Source organism: Taeniopygia guttata, chromosome W (assembly GCF_048771995.1).
Source record: "Taeniopygia guttata chromosome W, bTaeGut7.mat, whole genome shotgun sequence".
Taxonomy (NCBI): domain Eukaryota; kingdom Metazoa; phylum Chordata; class Aves; order Passeriformes; family Estrildidae; genus Taeniopygia; species Taeniopygia guttata.
The window spans coordinates 31,473,506-31,493,284 of NC_133064.1; the positions used below are offsets into that span (position 1 = coordinate 31,473,506).

The 19,779-nt window shown below is 42.2% G+C and overlaps 1 protein-coding gene across 4 annotated transcripts in view; it reads right to left on the reverse strand.

The window, feature by feature from the left end:
• The window catches only part of LOC116806882 (AN1-type zinc finger protein 5), a 65,384-nt gene that overhangs the window by 14,745 nt on the left and 30,860 nt on the right, over positions 1-19,779 (reverse strand). Inside the window, exons 2-5 of one of the 4 annotated variants that reach the window (XM_032744703.3) lie at positions 3,049-3,153; positions 2,804-2,961; positions 2,307-2,418; positions 1,410-1,507 (exon numbers count right to left, since the gene is read on the reverse strand). In XM_032744703.3, coding sequence (XP_032600594.1) covers positions 1,410-1,507; positions 2,307-2,418; positions 2,804-2,954 — 361 coding nt within the window. In that variant the 5' untranslated portion in view covers positions 2,955-2,961; positions 3,049-3,153. Of the gene's footprint in view, positions 1-1,409; positions 1,508-2,306; positions 2,419-2,797; positions 3,000-3,048; positions 3,154-19,779 lie in introns of those variants that run through there. The other 3 variants (XM_032744701.3, XM_032744702.3, XM_072923032.1) reach the window with 3 other exon arrangements.

The following is a 19,779-nucleotide window of genomic DNA, read 5'->3' on the forward strand; positions in this document are numbered from 1 at the left end:
CCAATTATCTCTATGCAAGCTTTAACAGAGCTTTGACTGGTTTCAACTCCAAGTTTCAAGCTGCAAGATTAATATCTTGAGTTGCTTTTAGGGATTTTTTTATTCCTCACATTCTAATCAATAGAGTGCTGTGTGTGACACTACCATTTAGTTGCCTTGTTATAAAAAAAAGAATATTGAGTCAACACAAATAGAAGACTAGCCTTCATAGTTAGCAAAATGATAAATCCCTATTGGTAGTTTTAATAAGACAGAATTCAGATATTACTTGACCACGGCTACCAATTTATGTTTTTCTTTCCTGCCTATCACATTTTGAGGTACCAATACATAACAAGACAATATGGGTTTATAAATATTGTAACAAAGTATAAATTTCTAAGTTACATACAATAAGTCTCTTAAGATAACACAAGTTACAGGAAGCTGAAACATGTAAAAATCTTCTCAGTCTGTACATAACCAAAAAAGAATATAGTAAAAGCAACTGTAATTTATTTAATGTCACAATTTTAACTTAACATGACAACTAAAATAGTAAAAACACGTTTACAAAACCCGAGCAATTAACTAGTAGCTGTAACAGCAGTCCTAAACAAAGACAAAGATGCACGTATACAGTACTGAGTGGTACATTCTGGAATTTTCAACACAAAAGAAGTAATTTTATCTTCAGTTGTAGAAAATACATTTTCCTATTAAAAATCAGCTTTCAATGTTTTAAGACTTTCAGAACTATTAAAAATAACAAGTATCAATATCTATAGAGATCAAACAGGTACGTTAAGATATCCATTTGAATAAACTGTCATATAATAAGCATGAATTCACTTGCTTTTTTAGTTGAACATTCTTAATAAGCAATTAACGCTGTAAGTACTCTATATCCACACAACAGCATTTCAGTTATATCTACTGATTACTCACTTAGTCCAAGACCCTTTAGCAGTCTTTGCTATTATTTTAAATCAAGTATTCCCTTCTGCCCCATTCTCCTCCTTCTGTAGAACAGAATTAAGAACCCTGTTCTTCAAATGCAACAAACCAATTTGATTGCCACAAGTCAGCAGAAACTGTACTGCTAGGCTTTATAAAGAAATCAACACTGACTTCAAAACTGAACATCTTGCACCCAGATACAATTTAAGTGTCTTATTTTTAAAAATGAAGGTTTGATAGCCAAAATGCTCCTCAAGTGTCAAAAGTTATGCACTAAAATTGAACACGTCTGAAAACTATGTTCTGGCACTAGTAAGTCTTCTTGATTCTGAGAGTATTAATACTCAAGAAGCATTCATAATTAACAGTTCCTCAAGACAATCACCACAGAGATGCCTGCTTAAGAGAAAGTAAATAAATTGTCAGCTTCTGTTAAGCCAGTTGTATCCAGTGTTACTCTGCAAACATACCTGGCTCGATGTCTGTTTTTGGTGATAATTTCTTCTCTCTTGAAATGCTCATTTCTGTCATTTGCTGCATTACAGGCAAAGCGGCAACAGACACATTTCTGTTTACATACAGTGAAATGGGTGATTACATTAGTTTAGAGTACATAAGAGCTTAAACTGTCAAAATCCATCAGACTACCCGATCAGTTATTATTGATACACATTCTTGACCTGTACTTCTATCTCTCTTACCTAGAAGAAACTAGGCAAACTGTAGCAAATATTTATCCAGATAAACCAGAAATGTCCTTGTAAATGTAGTAGTCCAATACCAAACACTAATTAGTCCTAATTTATAAAGATTCATAAAGCACTGTAAAGTGCACTGTCACTTTTTCCTCTGCAGAAACTCTCTGTAATAGGGCAATGTTACTTTAACTTGCTATATACTCACAGTTCATTCAAACCTCAAAATAATACCTTCATCTGGTAAAGGGTCTAGAAAGCAAGTCTGAAGAGGAGCAGCTGAGGGGGCTGGGGGTGTTTGTCCTGGAGAAAAGGAGGCTCAGGGGAGACCTTATTGCTCTCTACAACTACCTGAAAGGAGTCTGTAGCAAGGTGAGAGTTGATCTCTTCTCTCAAGTAACAAGGGATAGGACAAGAGGAAATGGCCTCAAGTTGTGCCAGGGGGGGTTTAGATTGGATATTAGAAAAAAATTCTTCACTGAAAGGGTAGTCAAGCATTGGAAGAGGCTGCCCAGGGAAGTGGTTGAGTCCCCATCCCTGGAGGTATTTAAAAGCCATGTGGATGTGGCACTTAAGGACGTGGTTTAGTGGTAGACTGGGCAGTGTTAGGTTAATGGTTGGACTTGATGATCTTAAGGGTCTTTTCCAACCTAAATGATTCTATAATCTTACCTTGATTTTCCAGATGTGCTACTAGCAGTACTTTCACAGTTGCTTAAGCTAGCATCTGCTCTCTGTACAGATGGAGAGTCTGAGGTAGGACTGTTTGAACCACTAGATGTCCCTATATAACAGAAATTTGAGAAGTTAATTATAAGCAAAGCATAGAATACAAGTTAGTCAAGCAGATTTTAATACAGTTATGAACCATTTCAAATCCTTATTCTACTGCATCTTCTTAATATAGACTATATTGTTAATGACCAAAACACAAGGATTGTATAAGAACACAACTGTAGCAGAGAGTAAGTAAAATCCAACTTAGGGTTCAACACCAGGTAGGCCAGAATACATTACATAAAAAAGCATTTTTATTGTGATTTAAAGTATTATCCCCTTTGATATTCATAGTTTTAATATGCAGCTATCAGAAGATCCCCTGAATACATCTCATCACCTATACATTATGTTTTCAAGGCACACACAAAAAAAACATCTCAAACCTTTACCCATTGGGCTGATTCTACCACTATTCTGCTGTCGCTGAAGATGTTCTTTGTAGCAAACAGAACACATGCCATTTGTTCTAGGATTTCCATAAAATCCACATCCTGTACTACACAGCATGGGCCCTGGGGTCTGGTTTGTCTCCTGAGCCATTTCAATTCTGTAAATAAAACCAAGAACTGCATTAAGAACTAGCATTTCACCAAAATTGATTACAGGGTTATGGAATTAAAGTAGGTCTGCTTACCTTGCCCACAAAAAGTGATATCAGCATTTTTAAAGATGGCTATATGGATGTTAATATATAATTCAATACTTCAATTGTATTGATAAGTAACACTGTCAGGAACATCTAAGAGAGGTAAAAAACATTATCATAGTTTAGTGGGTTGACCTTGGCTGGATGTCAGGTGTGCACAGAGCTGCCCTATCACTCCCCCTCCATAACTGAACAGGTAGAGAAAAAGACAATGAAAAGTTCATGAGTTGATATAAGGAGAGGGGAGATCATTCGCTAATTGCCATCACAAACAAAACAGATTCAACTTGGGAAAAATTAATTTATTACCAATTAAATGAGTGGGATAATGAGAAAACAAAATCAAATCTTAAAACACCTTCCCTCCACCCCTCCCTTCTTCCTGGGCTAAACTTTACTCACAATTTTTCTATTCCCCCACCCCTCCATCCCCCAGCATCACAAAGAATGGGGGTAGCAGTCAGTTCATTACATGTCTCTCCTGTTCCTTCCTCCTCACATTCTTCCCCTGCTCCAATGTGAGATCCCTCCCACAGGGAACAGTCTTCCATTAATGTCTCTGATGCGGGTCCTTCCCACATGCTGCAGTTCTTCACAAACTGCTGCAGTGTGGGTCCCTTCCACTTTTTCTTTCCATGAGGTGCAGTCCTTCAGGAACAGACTGCTCCAGCGTGGGTCCTTCATGGGGGTCACAAGTCCTACCAGTAAACCTGCTCCAGCATGGGCTTCCCTCAGGGTCACAGCCCCCTCTCCATCACCTGGAGCACCTCCTCCACTGATCTTGGAGCCTGCAGAATTGTTTCTCTCACACATTCTCACTCCTCTCTTCCAGCTGCTGTGCAGCAGTTTTCCCCCGTTCTTAAATGTTATCACAGAGGTACTATTACCATTGCTGATTTGCCAGCAGCAGGTCCATCTTAAAGCCATCTGGCATTGACTCTATCTGACATAGCAGAAGCTTCTGGCAGCTTCTCACAGAAGCCACTCCACGGCCTCCAGCTACCAAAACCCTGCCACACAAACCCAATACACACAGCAATACTGAGAAGCAATATAGTTATCAGAAACCAAACTTAATTAATTGGCCAACAAAAAATGTATTAACCTCTGAGCACTTACAGGGTAGGAAAAAACCCAAACAAACCACAGCTAGATGGGTAAAAAAAGTGAGACCAAGTTTGGGTCTACTAAATAGTTTTGGTAATTAGCACAGTTTATCTTTGCAGACTCCAGAACTGCTCCACTTTTTCAGTAATGGTGATCTTGTATCATTCTGATGCTAATAACATTGTTAGCAGTTTGTACTTTCACAATACATTTGTCAAACAGAACAAATATCACTGAAGGATCAGCAACAGTCATTTTAAAACAGTATTTTATATCTTTAGGAGACGTTTCTATAACAAGACCTTTACCTTTGCTTAAATTGCATACAAAGCCCAATACTGAATATTAACTAGCAACAACATACATAGAGTAGGCCCTCAAAACAGATGATCCAAAAGCGTTACTGAAATATGCTTAAACCAAATTTTGCTCTTCCAAGAAAAATAAAACTATTTTAGACTGTTGAATACATTCATTTGCACACTACATGCATTTCCAAAGAGCCAGTTAAATCTTTTGTCTTTAAAATATAGACAGACTTCTGCATCTTTCAAAGGTAGATAATTCTAACCCTCATCTCTGCCATCAACTGCAAAAGTTAGGAATAAAAATACTTCAGCTTCACTGGCAGTTGACCTCTGCAAAACAAGGCTAGTAGAAAAAGTGATATAGCAACCAAATCCTAGTTTTATTGCCACTGGGAACGAAGACTATAATAATCAAGTAATCTACTACAAAGTGAGGACACACTTGTCCTCCAAAAATTTAGATTTAGTGAAAGTACTGCCTATTGCACTTAGACATTGTAGATATTCTCAGTTCAGTCAGAGAGAAAACAGAAAGTTTCTAACCAGGCAGAAGCCTGAGAAACAGTTGGGAAAGAATGTAAATAATTCTTTATCTCTCTTGTTCTTCACATGGTTTATAGATAAGTTCTGCCACTGAGCGTCATTCACTGCACACCAATGGTGTTTTTACTCTGGGACCAGTGGAATTGGTCTGGACGATGCTCTCTATAAAAGAGCGATGTATTTGAAATAAATCGGAGTTTTACTCTCAAGCCTTCTGAACTAGAGTTCTTTTGTACCATCCTGCCTTAACGGCATCAAGACATTTTAGAGAAAACTCCAGATTATGGCCTTCCTCTTTAAGAGCAGCCACAAAACAGGATATTTGTCTGCTGATGCTCATGAAAACTCAAGCATACTGTAATATATGATTTAGAATAAATTTTTACTCAAGACTAAAAAATACAGTATGCTTGTAAATGGAACCAAGTGACGGGAAAGAGCAATATACACAGGATAAATTTCTGCCTCAAAAGATGGTGATTCTGAAGGATTATTCTGTCTAGAAGATAGGCCTTGAATGATAAAATTCCTCGCCAGAATATTCAATTCAAGGGGATTAGCATCTAACAAGATTTCAGCAATCAGAGTATTTCCGGGAAAACCTCAATTTAGAAGCACCACAAGAAAAGAACATGCATGAATATGTGAAAAAGGACAAAAGGAAACAGGAAAACCCCCCTGTCCTGGCTTGTAAGATAAGCATGTATTCTATTTGCCATCTGTTGGAGGTTGGGCAGTTTTCTTATCTCTTCCAAGAACAATGTCTCCCTCCAGGGAAATATCTTCTGTTAATGGACCATTAAATGACTCACTGCATGACTGGTAAAGTTACATCATCCCATTGTGAGATGCTCCACCCAGAGAGAGGAGCCAAGCATCCCTACCTGCATAAAATCAGCACTTTTTGAGACACTGGCAGCCACTTTGCTGGATTCCCAGAGGAGCAGCTTTCTTCTCTGCTGGATTCCCAGAGGAAGACCAGGCCCATTTACTCCATCACCAGAACTTCAGAGAAAACTACACCCTTCTAGAGATCACCGCTTCAGCAGCATTTCATCTGTCACTCCAGGAGGAGCAGCCACCATTTAACTGGACTATTACCAACACCCTGACTCCTCAGGGTGTCAGGTTTCTGACTATCAGTAGTTTTGTTTGTACTAATTACATTTTTTATTATTTTTGTTTAGTTTTTTTTCCTAGTAAAGAACTGTTATTCCCATTCCCATATCTTTGCCTGAGAGCCTTTTAATTTTGAAATTGTGGTAATTCGGAGGGAGGGGATTTACCTTTTCCATTTCACAGGAGGCTCTTGCCTTCCCTCACAGACTCCTGTCTTTTCAAACTAGGACACCCCCCCAGAATCCTGCTAAGTCTGGAAACAGTAGAAAAAAGACCCTGTAAAATCAGTACCCTGTGAACTGCCAGGGTACGGTGCTGCATTAGTCCGGACCCAGTTCACCCAACACCGATCGCCTGGCTCAGCATTGATTTGCTTGTGGCTTTTTCAATTTTACTTTGATTTGATTTAATAAATTCCTTTATTTATTAAATTGACTAATTCATTTATAACAATACCAAACATTAATTAACTCTAGTGTATGAAGAAATACTTTTAATAACTTAAAAAAGCCATACTACAAGCTATAACCATATATCTCAACAGTATGACAACTGCAATTTGCAGCAGTATTTGTCTAATTTATCTAAACTTCTGGGATCAAAGTAATTCAACAACAGGAGAAAAGAGTAAAATCAATCTGCCTGCTGGTAGTCACAAGATTTCAACAATTTACACATTTGTTTCAGTGCTACAAAGCAAACTTGTACTTATTCTGATATACCACTTAAGAATTTGCAGTTTTACAGCCATACATCAAATCAGTGGACACAATAGAAAATCTAAGACCTTAAAAAATATTCACATCTTTTTTGTCGTTCTGTTATTATAACACAAATCAAGACTGTACTTCTGGCCTTATTACATGCAAGTTCACTCAAAGCACTATCAAAAGTGCTAACACACACTAGCATCATCAATCTCATTTGACTTGCTCCACTCTCAAATTAGAATCTTTCAGCACTTACTAATTTTAGCTTTAGGTATTAATTATGATATTAACATATCACAAATTAGTCTTTATAGCTCTTTTTCATCACAGTCCTTCACTACCTGAAATACATGCTGCTTATTAAAAAAAACAATCAAGTTGTTATCCAATGCTTAAGAAATTTTGCTTTTTCACTCTTTAAGGTCTAGATATCACCTGACTAGGTTATAATACACTTTCCAGAGTTTAATCTAATAATCAGAACACTAAAATATGCCATTTAATATTTTGAACCAACAGCAAAAGTAAAGTTTTCTGAAAAGACAGATTACAAACTTCTGCAATTCTTCCTTACTAACTTTTATAAGATCACTAAGTACCTAAGGCTTTACAAATGCAGTTCTGTTACCCTGAAAAACAAGCCAATACCATTATGTATCTGGTTTCCTGAACTTTTCTCAGAAACTTGGTGTGAGAGACTGAAATGTTATAGTTAATAGCTTAAACATTGTTATGAAAGACTTTTTGCCCATTATGGCAAAACTGTATAAAGAAGCTGTGACCACCAAAGCCCACCCCTCCCTGAATATGCCTCCTGACTAGAACCTTGGACTGTGAGTTAAGCTCCTTAATGGAACCTGAGATAAGATAAAGGTGACACTACTGTCCAATTATCTCAGGTCTAGGGAGAAGTAAACAAGGCTGAGGGCAAAGAATGTATCCACAAGAAAGCCAAACTCAACAGCTGTCCTGAAAATCAGCTCTGGCTGGGTTTAGGGGGGAAGAAGGCCATATCCCATAGGCTTATCTGCTGAGGCCAGGTTTGCACACACTCCCCCCAACCAAGGGGGAAGGAGGAGAGTTTTTGGGTTTGTGGCATAACCTCTGGTCAGAGGTAGTGAACATCCATCCTCTTTTACACTAACTGGCTCAGTTGTAAACCCCTCCCACCCTGGGAAGGCCACATACACACGGCATTTGTGTGAGAAGCAGTGGAGAAGGTGTCATAAACCATCAAAGACCCCAGAAGCGCCCCCTAGACTGGTTCCTGAGGCCTTACACCAGACGAATGCACCTGGTGCAAAGTGATGCAACAGATCCAGAGTCTGTTGCAAGAGTCAGTGTCAAATTTGCCCTCCCCAGGGGAGGCACCCAGGCATTATCGCTTGGCCCAAACATATATTAATCCATTGAACTCTATGTTTTGCTAGACCCTCACCACTGAGAAGACAAGAAGAGGATCAACAGGACACCGTCCGGATCCAGAGTGAAGTTTTCTACTTAATCTGTCACTCTCTCTCCCCCCACCTTTTTATATTTCTATCTCTCTCTCACATTTACTATTAAATAAAATCCATATTATTGACTTCAGCCTATGCTCTTGTTTGCACCTTAATTTAGGCAGAGGCACCTCTCTAAAAATTCTTAATAATTGAATCATAACACTTGGATCACATTGTTAAAAAAAGGTTAAAAATGGTGGTAAAATAATTGATAATTGTTAAGCATGTAGTGTTAGTTTGTTATGGTAAAAGGGGTTAAAAGGGTATTTATAAGAAATATGGTACTCTAAGTACCATAATACACCTAAGTAAAGTGCACCCCCCCCAGCGAAATGAGCCACCTTGGACAGAACTGTAATGGGCAAATCAAGCGCCTTAAACTTACATGCAAATGAAGGATCCAAAAAGAAACCAATCTAAAGGGACAAAAAACTGGATAAAAAGGGGCATCTGACCCACTGAATTCATGCCGCTCCACCTGGAACATTAGGGACAACACTGCTCAGGAAGACCCAGCGCCGGTGCTGCAGCATCCTTGACAGGAACACTTCTGCTCGGCCTGCAAGCCCCCTTGCTTTAGGCCTTTCTTTTTATTATAATTGCTATGGGTAATAAACATAATTCGCGCCATTCCTTGTATGGAATATATAATGTTAAATACTTGTTAGATTATACTCGTTTGTACTAGCCTCTTCCCCCCCCCCCTCCCCCCAGACCAGGTGTATATTGGAAACTGATTTACAAGTAAGAAGGTATGGCTCGCCAGGAGATGGGCCATGTCTGGAGAGATGCGGGGGACCCCAGGTGCTGATCATTGCCTGAACGACCCGAGATGGATATCATGGAAATCCTCAGGCAGATACATGTGAATGCAGCAGTCCCGTAAATTTCATCAAAGGATTCAACAACTCCGGACACTGAATTGTTGTCCCTCATCGCCAAAAGAGAAAATCTTATTAACATATGGACTCTAAATAGAAGAAAAGACTGATTGCAGAAATCTTGGCCTCAGGCGGAATTTTCCCTATAAAAACTGCTTGTGCCAGGATGGAGGTGTGTGGGTGGGCATAGGGGAAAAACCTCTCCTGAGGCTGACTCCTTGTTGCACACCCAGGGTCAATCCCCGAGCTCGGCACTGTGGTTTTTTTTCATGGCTGGCTAGATAGAATTTGACTGCAAATAAAACTATTTTTATTTTTTAATTTGGCTGAATAAATTTTTATTTATAACAATCTTGGTGACCCCGACGTGATCCGGTTTGGAGGTATCCATGGAGTTCCCCTATCCTTAATCTGGGCGGCACACCCACTGAGTTCAGCGGCCGGACGGGACGGAGGAGCTCCTCGGAACCAACCGGATTCCGGAAAGCCGCAAAAGCCACATTAAGGAGAAAAAAACAAAAAACCACAGGCCCCGAGCTCTCGGAATTCAGAGCTAAGTCTCCGAGGCTGCAGCAATTTTTCACTCGTAAAATCAACATGCACGAAGAATCCACGCGGGAAAAGGAGCCGTGAGTATTGCGTGGATGAATGTGTGTGAGTGAGACGTGACATAGTCACGGCACGAGAGTGGACCCCAAAAACCGCAGTTCCACTAGCCCGCGAGGGAGGTGGTCGGCTACAGGGGAAGTGAAAGAACTCGGGTGTACTCACAACACGCATACGACCTGAAACTCTGGGAGTTACAGGGATCCATCCACGGACGGGTTGGGGGGAGGGAAGGTACGTTCTCTTGGACTCGAGAAATTGGTAAACCTCACCGGCTCTGGGCTCGGGGAGCCCAGGAAAACAGGTAAAAGAGAGCTCACTCATTTTCCAGCCGAAAAACTCACAGACCGGTTCGCTGTGTGGTTATTAGGTTGGCAAGGTTCGGTTGGGGACAGACCGGTTTAAACACTTGGTAAAACTCGGTCCAGGACAAGACTGAAATACACATTTTAGCACACGGGTAACTGACTTCATGGAACGACTTCCGGACACTGACTTGGAATAAGGTAAGGAAAACCTTTAATATGGGACAAAAAAACAGTAAGGTGCGGGGGGGACCACGAGGGAAAAATCCTAAGCTGGGAAAGGGTGAACACCTAGAAACAAGAAAAGGTAAGCATTCAAAAATAAGAGAGGGGAAAAAGGACGAATTCCCTGAGATTCCGAGGGAAAGTCCCCTGGGCTGGATGTTAGAACACTGGGAGGACTGTTCTGTTAGATGGAAAAGGTCCAAAGAAAAAATGATACACTATTGTGTAGAAGTATAGGGAACTATGGAAATTGGAAAATTCCAATACTGGCCCGTCTTTAGTACCTTCGAGAGTAAGCTCTGCCAAGCACTTTCGGATCACTTGTACAAGGAAGAGGAATGGGATGATGAGGAATTAGACTATGCCAGGCTATGGGAATATGCCAGTGTGCGGCTGTTCCCTATTAAAACCTCTGGCAGCAAGGTAAGCTCGGAAAAAACTTGGGAACCCCTAGAAAACCTGCCCCCCCCCATACCAGGTTCCCCCAGCTCAAGCACTGGTCCCGGCAGCCCCCCCATCAGCGCCCCTGGCTCAGTCTGCACCACCACCTAATACACAAGTCTCTGATGCAGGCGCTCCGGGACCATCTCAGCCCCCCCCCCCCCCCTCCCATCTTCCACACAGCATGGGGAGACACACACACACACACACACCACACCGGGGAAAACACATCTCCTCTTGCCAGTAGAACCCAGCAGAAAACGAGGAGAGAAAACACGGAAGATAGCGAGGATGAAAGGGACATGTTATGAACAAAACAGCCTGGCTGGGACACTTGGCTTGGGCTAAATACTGACATTGAAATGTTAATTAGCTAATTGTTCCTGGGAATCACCTACCTCCCCCCACCCTCACTACCATTCTAGGACTGGGATGCAAAATAATCCAGTGGAATCATGGGAGGGGGTTTTGGGGATGAAAAACACCCCTAAATGGAAAAGATGGGCACAGTGGAGGGGGCTGGATGGGTGTGCTCGTTAGGGAAAAGGGAACCCCATCCCTAGTCTGTGTTTGACCTGTCACCATAACCTACAGAGGACCAGACTGGACTGGGCTGTGGGAAGCAGGAGCAAAGCAGACACACACTTCCTGGTGTTACCAGGAGGGAAGGAGAGGGATAGCTGCTGCTGGACTTCGGCAACAGGCTCTGCACATCCCCTCACCCTGTGGCTACCAGTGTGCCAGGAGGAAAGGAGAGGACGGTCTGCTGGGACTTCAGATACGGACTGCACACCTCTTCACCTCCAGCTACCAGCGTGCCACGGGGACTCCAGGGACAGACTGCACGCCTGCTCACCCTTCGGCTACCGGAGAAGCTACAAAAGCGGGGGCGAGCTCCTTGTTGAGCCCCATGCCAAGCTGACTTTTTAATAAAGAGCTGACTATTAATAAAGGCATAGACCCTGTTCATTTCAGGACAGACGTAATATTATACCCTTTAAGGGAAGTCCCCACAGCTCCTGGAATCGTCGGGTTTGTAAATGTTCCCATCAACACAGGGGATGTAAGGGCTTTCAAAAAAGGAAATGGGAAAATTGATGGATGATCGGTTCGGAGTGGCAGAAAGGCTGGACAAATTTTTGGGAAATAGTATATATTCATATGATGATATTTCGGCTATATTAAGATCCTTGTTTAATTCTGAAGAACGAGATATGATAAGGCAGGCTGCCATCAAGGACTGGGAATTCAGGAACCCCCAGGGCGGGAGTGGGGCAGAAAAGTGGCCAGAACAAAAACCATCATAGAACGCTCAGGTGGAAGCGGACCGGGCAAAAATGATCGGACTGAGGAACATAGTAATACAAGGTATCTGGGGAGCAGTCCCAAAGGGACAAAATATAAGAAAGGCGTTGGGGGAATACCAGGGGAAGGATGAAACTCCTACCGAGTGGCTGGAGAGGCTCAGGAAAAGTCTTCAAATGTATTCCCGTACCGACCCTGAATCCCCTGTGGGGGCGGTCCTTTTAAAAACACAATTCGTTACTAAATCATGGGAGGACATTCAAAAGAAGCTAGAAAAAATAGATAATTGCAAAGAGAAGAGCTTACAGGAACTATTGAGGGAAGCACAAAAGGTGTATATGAGGAGGGATGAGGAGAAACAAAAGACACAGGCCAGGGTGTTAGTGGGAGCAGTAAGGGAAGCACAAGCACAAACGGCTGGGACATCAGCTCCAGCCCGGGGGCCCCAGGGAAAGCCGGCACACACACAAAAGACAAAAAAACAGGTCAGTGCCCCTGAATGTTTTTACTGTAAAAAGAAAGGGCACCTCAAGAGGGATTGTAAGAAACGAATAAAGGATGAAAAGGTTTTTCAAGAATAGAGGTGTCAGGGGCTTTATAATCTGGGGTCACAGACATCTAGAGAGCCCTTGATAAAATTAAAAGTTGGACCCCAAAAACAGGAGCTGGTCTTTTTAGCTGATTCTGGAGCAGAAAAAAAACACAGTTCAAGGACTGCCTCCTGAATGTATCAAAAGTAAGGATTTCATGACTGTGATTGGGGCTAAAGGGGAACCCTTTCGAGTCCCTGTCCTAAAGAATGTAAAAATAGAATCTGATAATAAAATCTGTGTTGGGGATGTTTTATAAGTGGAAGAAACAGATTACAATTTATTGGGGAGGGATTTAATGGTAATATTAGGAATAAGTATAATTGCAAAGGACTCACAACTCATGGTAAGTTTATACAACCTAACTACTGAGGATGAAAAGAAAATTGATCCCAGGGTCTGGCACACTCCGGGGGAAGCTGGAAAATTAGACATGGAACCAATTCACATTGAAATTGAGAAACCATAAGACCCCATAAGGGTGAAGCAGTATTCCATCCCTCTAGAGGGAAGGAAGGGATTGAAACCGATAATTGAAGATTTAATAAAAAGGGGCACTTTAGAGCCCTGCATGTCAAGACATAATACACCTATATTGGCAGTCCAAAAATCAGATGGTAATTATCGGCTGGTACAAGACTTAAGAGCAGTAAATCAAAGAACAAAAACCCTGTTTTGCATGGTCTCTAATCCATATACTTTGCTAAGCAATGTGTCCCCGGATGACAAATGGTATAGTGTGATCGACCTAAAAGATGCCTTCTAGACTTGTCCTTTATCGGAGGGAAGCCGTGATTATTTTGCCTTCCAATGGGAGGACCCGGACACACACAGAAAACAACAACTAAGATGGACTTCTCTCCCTCAAGGGTTTGTAGACTCACCAAATCTTTTTGGTCAGGTCCTTGAAAAGGTGCTTAGCGAATTTGTGCCAGTCCCTGGGATCAAACTATTGCAATATGTAGACGACTTATTGGTAGCTGGCTCTAAAGAAGACGAAGTGAGGACTGGAACTATAGCTCTGTTCAACTTCCTGGGAGGACGAGGGTTGAAAGTTTCAAAGTCTAAATTACAATTCACTGAACCTGAAGTAAAATACTTGGGGCATTGGCTAACAAAAGGAAAAAAGAAACTAGATCCAGACCAGGTGGCGGAGATAATTGCATTGCCCCCCTCACCCCCCCAGACAAAAAGAGAAGTCAGGCAATTGCTGGGGCTTTTGGGCTTTTGCAGACAATGGATCGAAGGGTACAGTGAAAAGGTAAGGTTTTTATATGACAAACTTACCACAGACAGACTTAAGTGGACTGAAAAAGATGAAGAGAGTTACAGAGGATTAAAAGAAACCCTCATGGCAGCTCCAGTATTAAGTCTCCCTGACCTAAAAAGGCCCTTTCAGCTCTTTGTAGATGTGAACAACCACACTGCCCACGGGGTTCTGACCCAGGACTCGGCAGGGGCCAAGAAACCAGCCGGATATCTATCCAAACTTCTGGACCCTGTCAGCATGGAATGGCCCACCTGCTTACAAGCAATTGTGGCGGTGACAATATTAGTAGAAGAAGCCCAAAAGGTAACATTTGGGGCTTCATTAACCACCTACTCCCCTCACAATGTGAGAAGCATCTTGCAGCAGAAAGCTGACAAGTGGCTGACGGACGCCAGGCTTCTAAAATATGAAGCTATTCTAATCCATTCCCAGGACCTGGAGCTAAAAACTACCCCGGCACAAAATCCTGTCGAGTTCCTGTTTGGGGCAGTCCCAGGGGACCCCCCCCGCCATGACTGTGCTGAAATGGTAGAATTACAGACCAAAATACGACCTGATTTGGAAGAGGAAGAACTCGAGGAAGAGAAGAAATGGTTTGTAGATGGATCTGCAAGGGCGGTAGAAGGAAAAAGAAAGTCAGGATATGCAGTCATAGATGAGAGGATGGGAGGGGTGGTAGAATCTGGGCCCCTGAGTGCAGGGTGGTCAGCTCAGGCATGTGAACTGTATGCAGTATACAGGGCTTTGCTAGGACTTGAAGGGAAAAAGGGGACAATTTTCACTGATTCCAAATATGCATTTGGGGTGGTGCACACCTTTGGGAAAATCTGGGAAGAAAGAGGTCTGCTAAACACACGGGGAAAAGGATTGATTAATGAAGAAATAATTAAACAAATCCTAAAAGCCATTAGAGGGCCAGAAGCTATTGCTCTAGTCCATGTAAAAGGACATCAAACCGGGATGCAGTTCAGGACTCGAGGGAACAACTTAGCAGACAAAGAGGCAAAAAGCGCTGCTTTGTTAAAAGTAAGTGCCCCAGAGATTAAAAAAGAGGATGCTCAGGAATTCCCCCCACCCCACCCCTCTGAAAAGAGATAGAGGCTTATCGGGAGATCGGGGCAAGGTTGGAAAGAGGTAAGTGGAAGTTACCAGATGGGAAGGAATTGTTGTCAAAGGAATACACTAGGAAGATTTTAAAAAGATTACATCAACAAACACACTGGGGGGCCCTAGCTCTGGCAGAGCAATTTCTGAGATTCTTCGGCTGCAAAGGTATATATGAATTGGCTAAACAAGAGGTGCAAGGGTGCATAACTTGCAAAAAAATAAATCGTGCAAACTCCCGAAAGTTAATGGGGAGTTGTCCAGCAGCTTACCGGCCTTTTGAAAGGGTCCAGGTAGATTTCACTGATCTACCCAAGGTCGGGAGATACAAATTCTTATTAGTCATAGTAGACAAACTAACCCACTTGGTGGAAGCTATCCCAAGCTCCCGGGCTACAGCCCAAACAGTATCAAAAATCTTATTTGAAGAAATTATACCTCGCTATGGGTTAGTAAGCTACATTGATTCGGACCAGGGCACACATTTCACATCAAAAATCATTAATCTATTGGCAAATGCTTTAGGCATTCGATGGGAATACCACACCCCGTGGCACCCTCAAAGTTCAGGACAAGTTGAGAGAATGAATCAAACACTGAAAGCCCAATTAGCCAAATTGATTTTAGAAACAAGAATGTCATGGATAAAATGCCTCCCGTTTGCCTTATTAAATATAAGAACTATGCCTCATTCCGAGACGGGACTTTCACCTTTTGAAATGTTATATGGGATGCCTTATACCCATGGTATTCCTGTAGGGCATCCGAGATTAGAGGATAGACAAATACAACCATACCTAGTAGCATTAAATAAGAATCTCGAAGAATTGCGAAAGCAGGGGGTAATTACGCAAAACAGCCCTCTTGGCTTCTCGATACATAAAATACAACCTGGAGACAAAGTGCTTGTGAAAACCTGGCGAGAAGCCCCATTAACGCCTCAATGGGAGGGACCTTTCATTGTTCTTTTAACTACAGCTACTGCTATACAAACTGCAGAAAAGGGGTGGACACACGCATCAAGGGTAAAAAATGTCGATCTCCAGGACCGGACACCAGAGTGGAAAATCACCTCCCCCTCCGGAGATTTGAAGATAACCCTGCACTGGCCAAGTAAACGACTGAGAGCATCTCTATCAAGCGTTCTATGCCAGAGTATAACTATTATCCTCTCCCACATTTCTCTTGCAAATACTGTCATAAAGTTTAACCTGTTCATTACTAAATTAAACCAAGTGGGTCGTTTGGGAAGTGCTTTTAGCAGGAAGAAGACCTGACTAGCCGTTTTCTGGTAATAGCCACAAGGCTAAGATTGTTCTAATTAGATTCAGTAATCTAGGTTTTGGGTTTTTTTCTTCTTTTCCTCTCATATCAGAAGGGATTAAGGGGGAAATTACAAACAAAAGCTAAAATTGTTATTGTTGAGTGCCATAGGTCGAACAATGTACCCCACAGTGCAGACGCTGATGAACTACACCAGTAAGGCATTTTAAACAAAGGTATGCGGCTCGGCCTTGGTATGAAACCCCAGACAAAGATTCCTGCTGCCAAGAAGATGGCTTACCCCACCGCTGGAGGCAACCCAGTAGGCGCTAGGAATGGCAGAGGGATCCTAGCGGTGGGATTAGTCTTGGCGAGCCTGAGCCTAGTCTCGTGCCTCAGTAACCTCCCCAATCCTGGGAAGGAGGAACTGGGTGGTAGATACCCAGAGGAATCACCTCTTACATCATAGAACTGCAGCAGGGGTAAGCCTAATAAACGTTGTCTTGACACTAACACTCAACAGGGGGTGTACAAATTCAAAGAGAAATCAAAAACATACCTTGAAAACGGACAGTCAGCTCATAAACTACATCGAAGGAGCACATGGGAAGTTTCAATTCCAGTTTATAACAGATGTAATCGTACTGTATGGGTTGGGGGAAAGCAGGAATCTGTCTTTGTTGCTTATTTCCAAGCTAACCCAGTGTGTTATGATCCAAATAAAATTAGTATATGTGTAATGGGGGGAAAAACCTACTGGGTGGGAAATAACCTGAAATATGAAAACAAAATACCTCTAGAAACTGAGCCAATCATCCTGGACCTCTTAGGGGACCAGGATGACAGGGTTTGTCTACAGTATGATAAAATGTTTTGTTTCACCAAGGATAAAGAAAGGATAGAGCCGGAAAATAAGATAAAGTAGGTAATGCAAGAGGTAAAAAGACAAGAAGCTGAAATAAACAAAAGGAGAATAGAACAAGAAAGGCTGAAATCCCTAAGCGAACAGTATGACCAATTGGAAAAACAATATGCAAAGTGGGATTGCCTGCCTCAGATCAAAATCTTTTTGTGGATCTGATGCAGGAAATTGCCACAGAGCTAAGGTTGTCTAATTGCTGGGTCTGTGGGGGGCTGAAATCTGCAGAAAAATGGCCTTAGAGGGGTGAGGGTTTGACTCCTGAGAAACTACTAAAATGGGAAACTGGTGGGACCCCCAAAATAATTCAGAGACCAGAGGGGTGGGTACTGGACCAACAAATAATTGGAACATTCTGCCTTAGCAGAGAGGGAGGGTTATATTCAGATATTGTAGGATACACTCCTTGCGTTTCCACCCTATCCATAAATTCCACCAGCCACATCAAGGTCTGGCAGCCCGAAAGCCCTACCGGGTACTGGAGCCAGGAGAAAAGGAATAACTGTGAATGGAATTACAAAATTGGGCTTTGCTGGTACAAAAGCCCCGGAGCTTACCCTTATCAGTCAATAAGCAAACTAAGTAAATATTGGGAGGAGCCTGAGAGCATAACAATCAGGTGGAAAGCACCTAATGGATTACACTGTATCTGTGGGAAAAAAGCCTACAGCGAATTACCTCCACGCTGGAAGGGATCCTGCACAGTAAGACTAATCAAACCTGTTTTCTTCACCCTACCCAAGTCAGAAAGTAGTTCACTAGGAGCCCCCTTGTATGAATCCCTGAACCGAGAGAAGAGGAACTTAAAGGAAAAATTCCCTCTCATCGGTGGGGAACAAACTTGGGGAGAGGATGAATGGCCTGCTGAAAAGATCATTGAATATTATGGTCCTGTCACATGGGTCGTGGGAATACCAGACCCCCATTGATTTACTAAATCACTTAATAAAATTACAGGCTGTGGTGGAGATTGTATCCAATCACACTTCAGATACTCTTGAATTATTATCCCAGCAACACTCAAATGAGGGCTTTTGTGTATCAAAACAGGATAGCCCTTAATTACTTACTAGCTGGAGAAAGAGGTGTGTGTAGAAAATTTAACGAACCTCAATGCTGTGTAGAAATAGATGATTATGGGGAAACCATTAGAGATCAGGCCACAAAAATTAAACGGGTAGCCCATGTTCCAGTACAAAAGTGGAACTCACTTCTCCAAGCATCGTGGTGGGACCATTTGTTTGATGGGGCTTAGTGGAAGAAAATAATTTTCTTCATTTTATGTTCAGTAGCAAGAGTCATATTCCTACCCTGTCTCACCCCCTATTTTATAAGACTCATCCATTCAGTGGTGCAGGGGATGCAAATAGCAGCATTACCCACAGACCTGGAAGCTGCTCTAAGAAAAACAAATCAGGTACCAAAAATAATAACACTGGGAGAAGAAATTCCTCACAGCAGGGTGGCTGAAGCCCTAGCAAAGTTTAAAAGATGAATAAAAGATAAAGTACAAAACTACAAAATTTATCAAGAAATTCCAATTATAATCAATAAAAGGGAATAAAATATTTTTCTCTAATAAAAAAATCTTGAAAGTCAATAAAGGTAGAAATTAGGGCACAAATTAATTGGTTAATATAGAAGGTGGGGGATTGTTATGGGTAATAAACATAATTCGCGCCATTCCTTGTATAGAATATATGATGTTAAATACTTTTTAGATTATACTCGTTTGTACTAGCCTCTTCCCCCCCCCCCCCCCCCCCGACCAGGTGTAGATTGGAAACTGATTTACAAGTAAGAAGGTACGGCTTGCCAGGAGATGGGCCATGTCTGGGGAGATGCAGGGGACCCCAGGTGCTGATCATTGCCTGAACGACCCAAGATGGATATCATAGAAATCCTCGGGCTGGTACATGTGAATGCAGCAGTCCCGTAAATTTCATCACAGGATTCAACAACTCCGGACACTGAATTGTTGTCCCTCATCGCCAAAAGAGAAAATCTTATTAACATATGGACTCTAAATAGAAGAAAAGACTGATTGCAGAAATCTTGGCCTCAGGCGGAATTTTCCCTATAAAAACCGCTTGTGCCAGGATGGAGGTGTGTGGGTGGGCATAGGGGAAAAACCTCTCCTGAGGCTGACTCCTTGTTGCACACCCAGGGTCAATCCCCGAGCTCGGCACTGTGGTTTTTTTTCGTGGCTGGCTAGATAGAATTTGATCGCAAATAAAACTATTTTTTTTTTAATTTGGCTGAATAAATTTTAATTTATAATAATAATAAATGCTGAAATCACACCAGGAGTGTGGTCCCATTTTTAACAGCTTGGGGCTTCACCGGGATATGACCTCACTCAAGACCAGAGGACAGGACACCCACCTGTCCTCCACGGAGGGGCCTGTGCCCGGGAAAATGGCCTGAGGCACACATGATGCACAGCAGAGCTGGTAAGTATCACCCATCCACGGGCAGGGGGAGGGCCCAAGGGAATGGGAGGGGCAAGTATATATGTGTA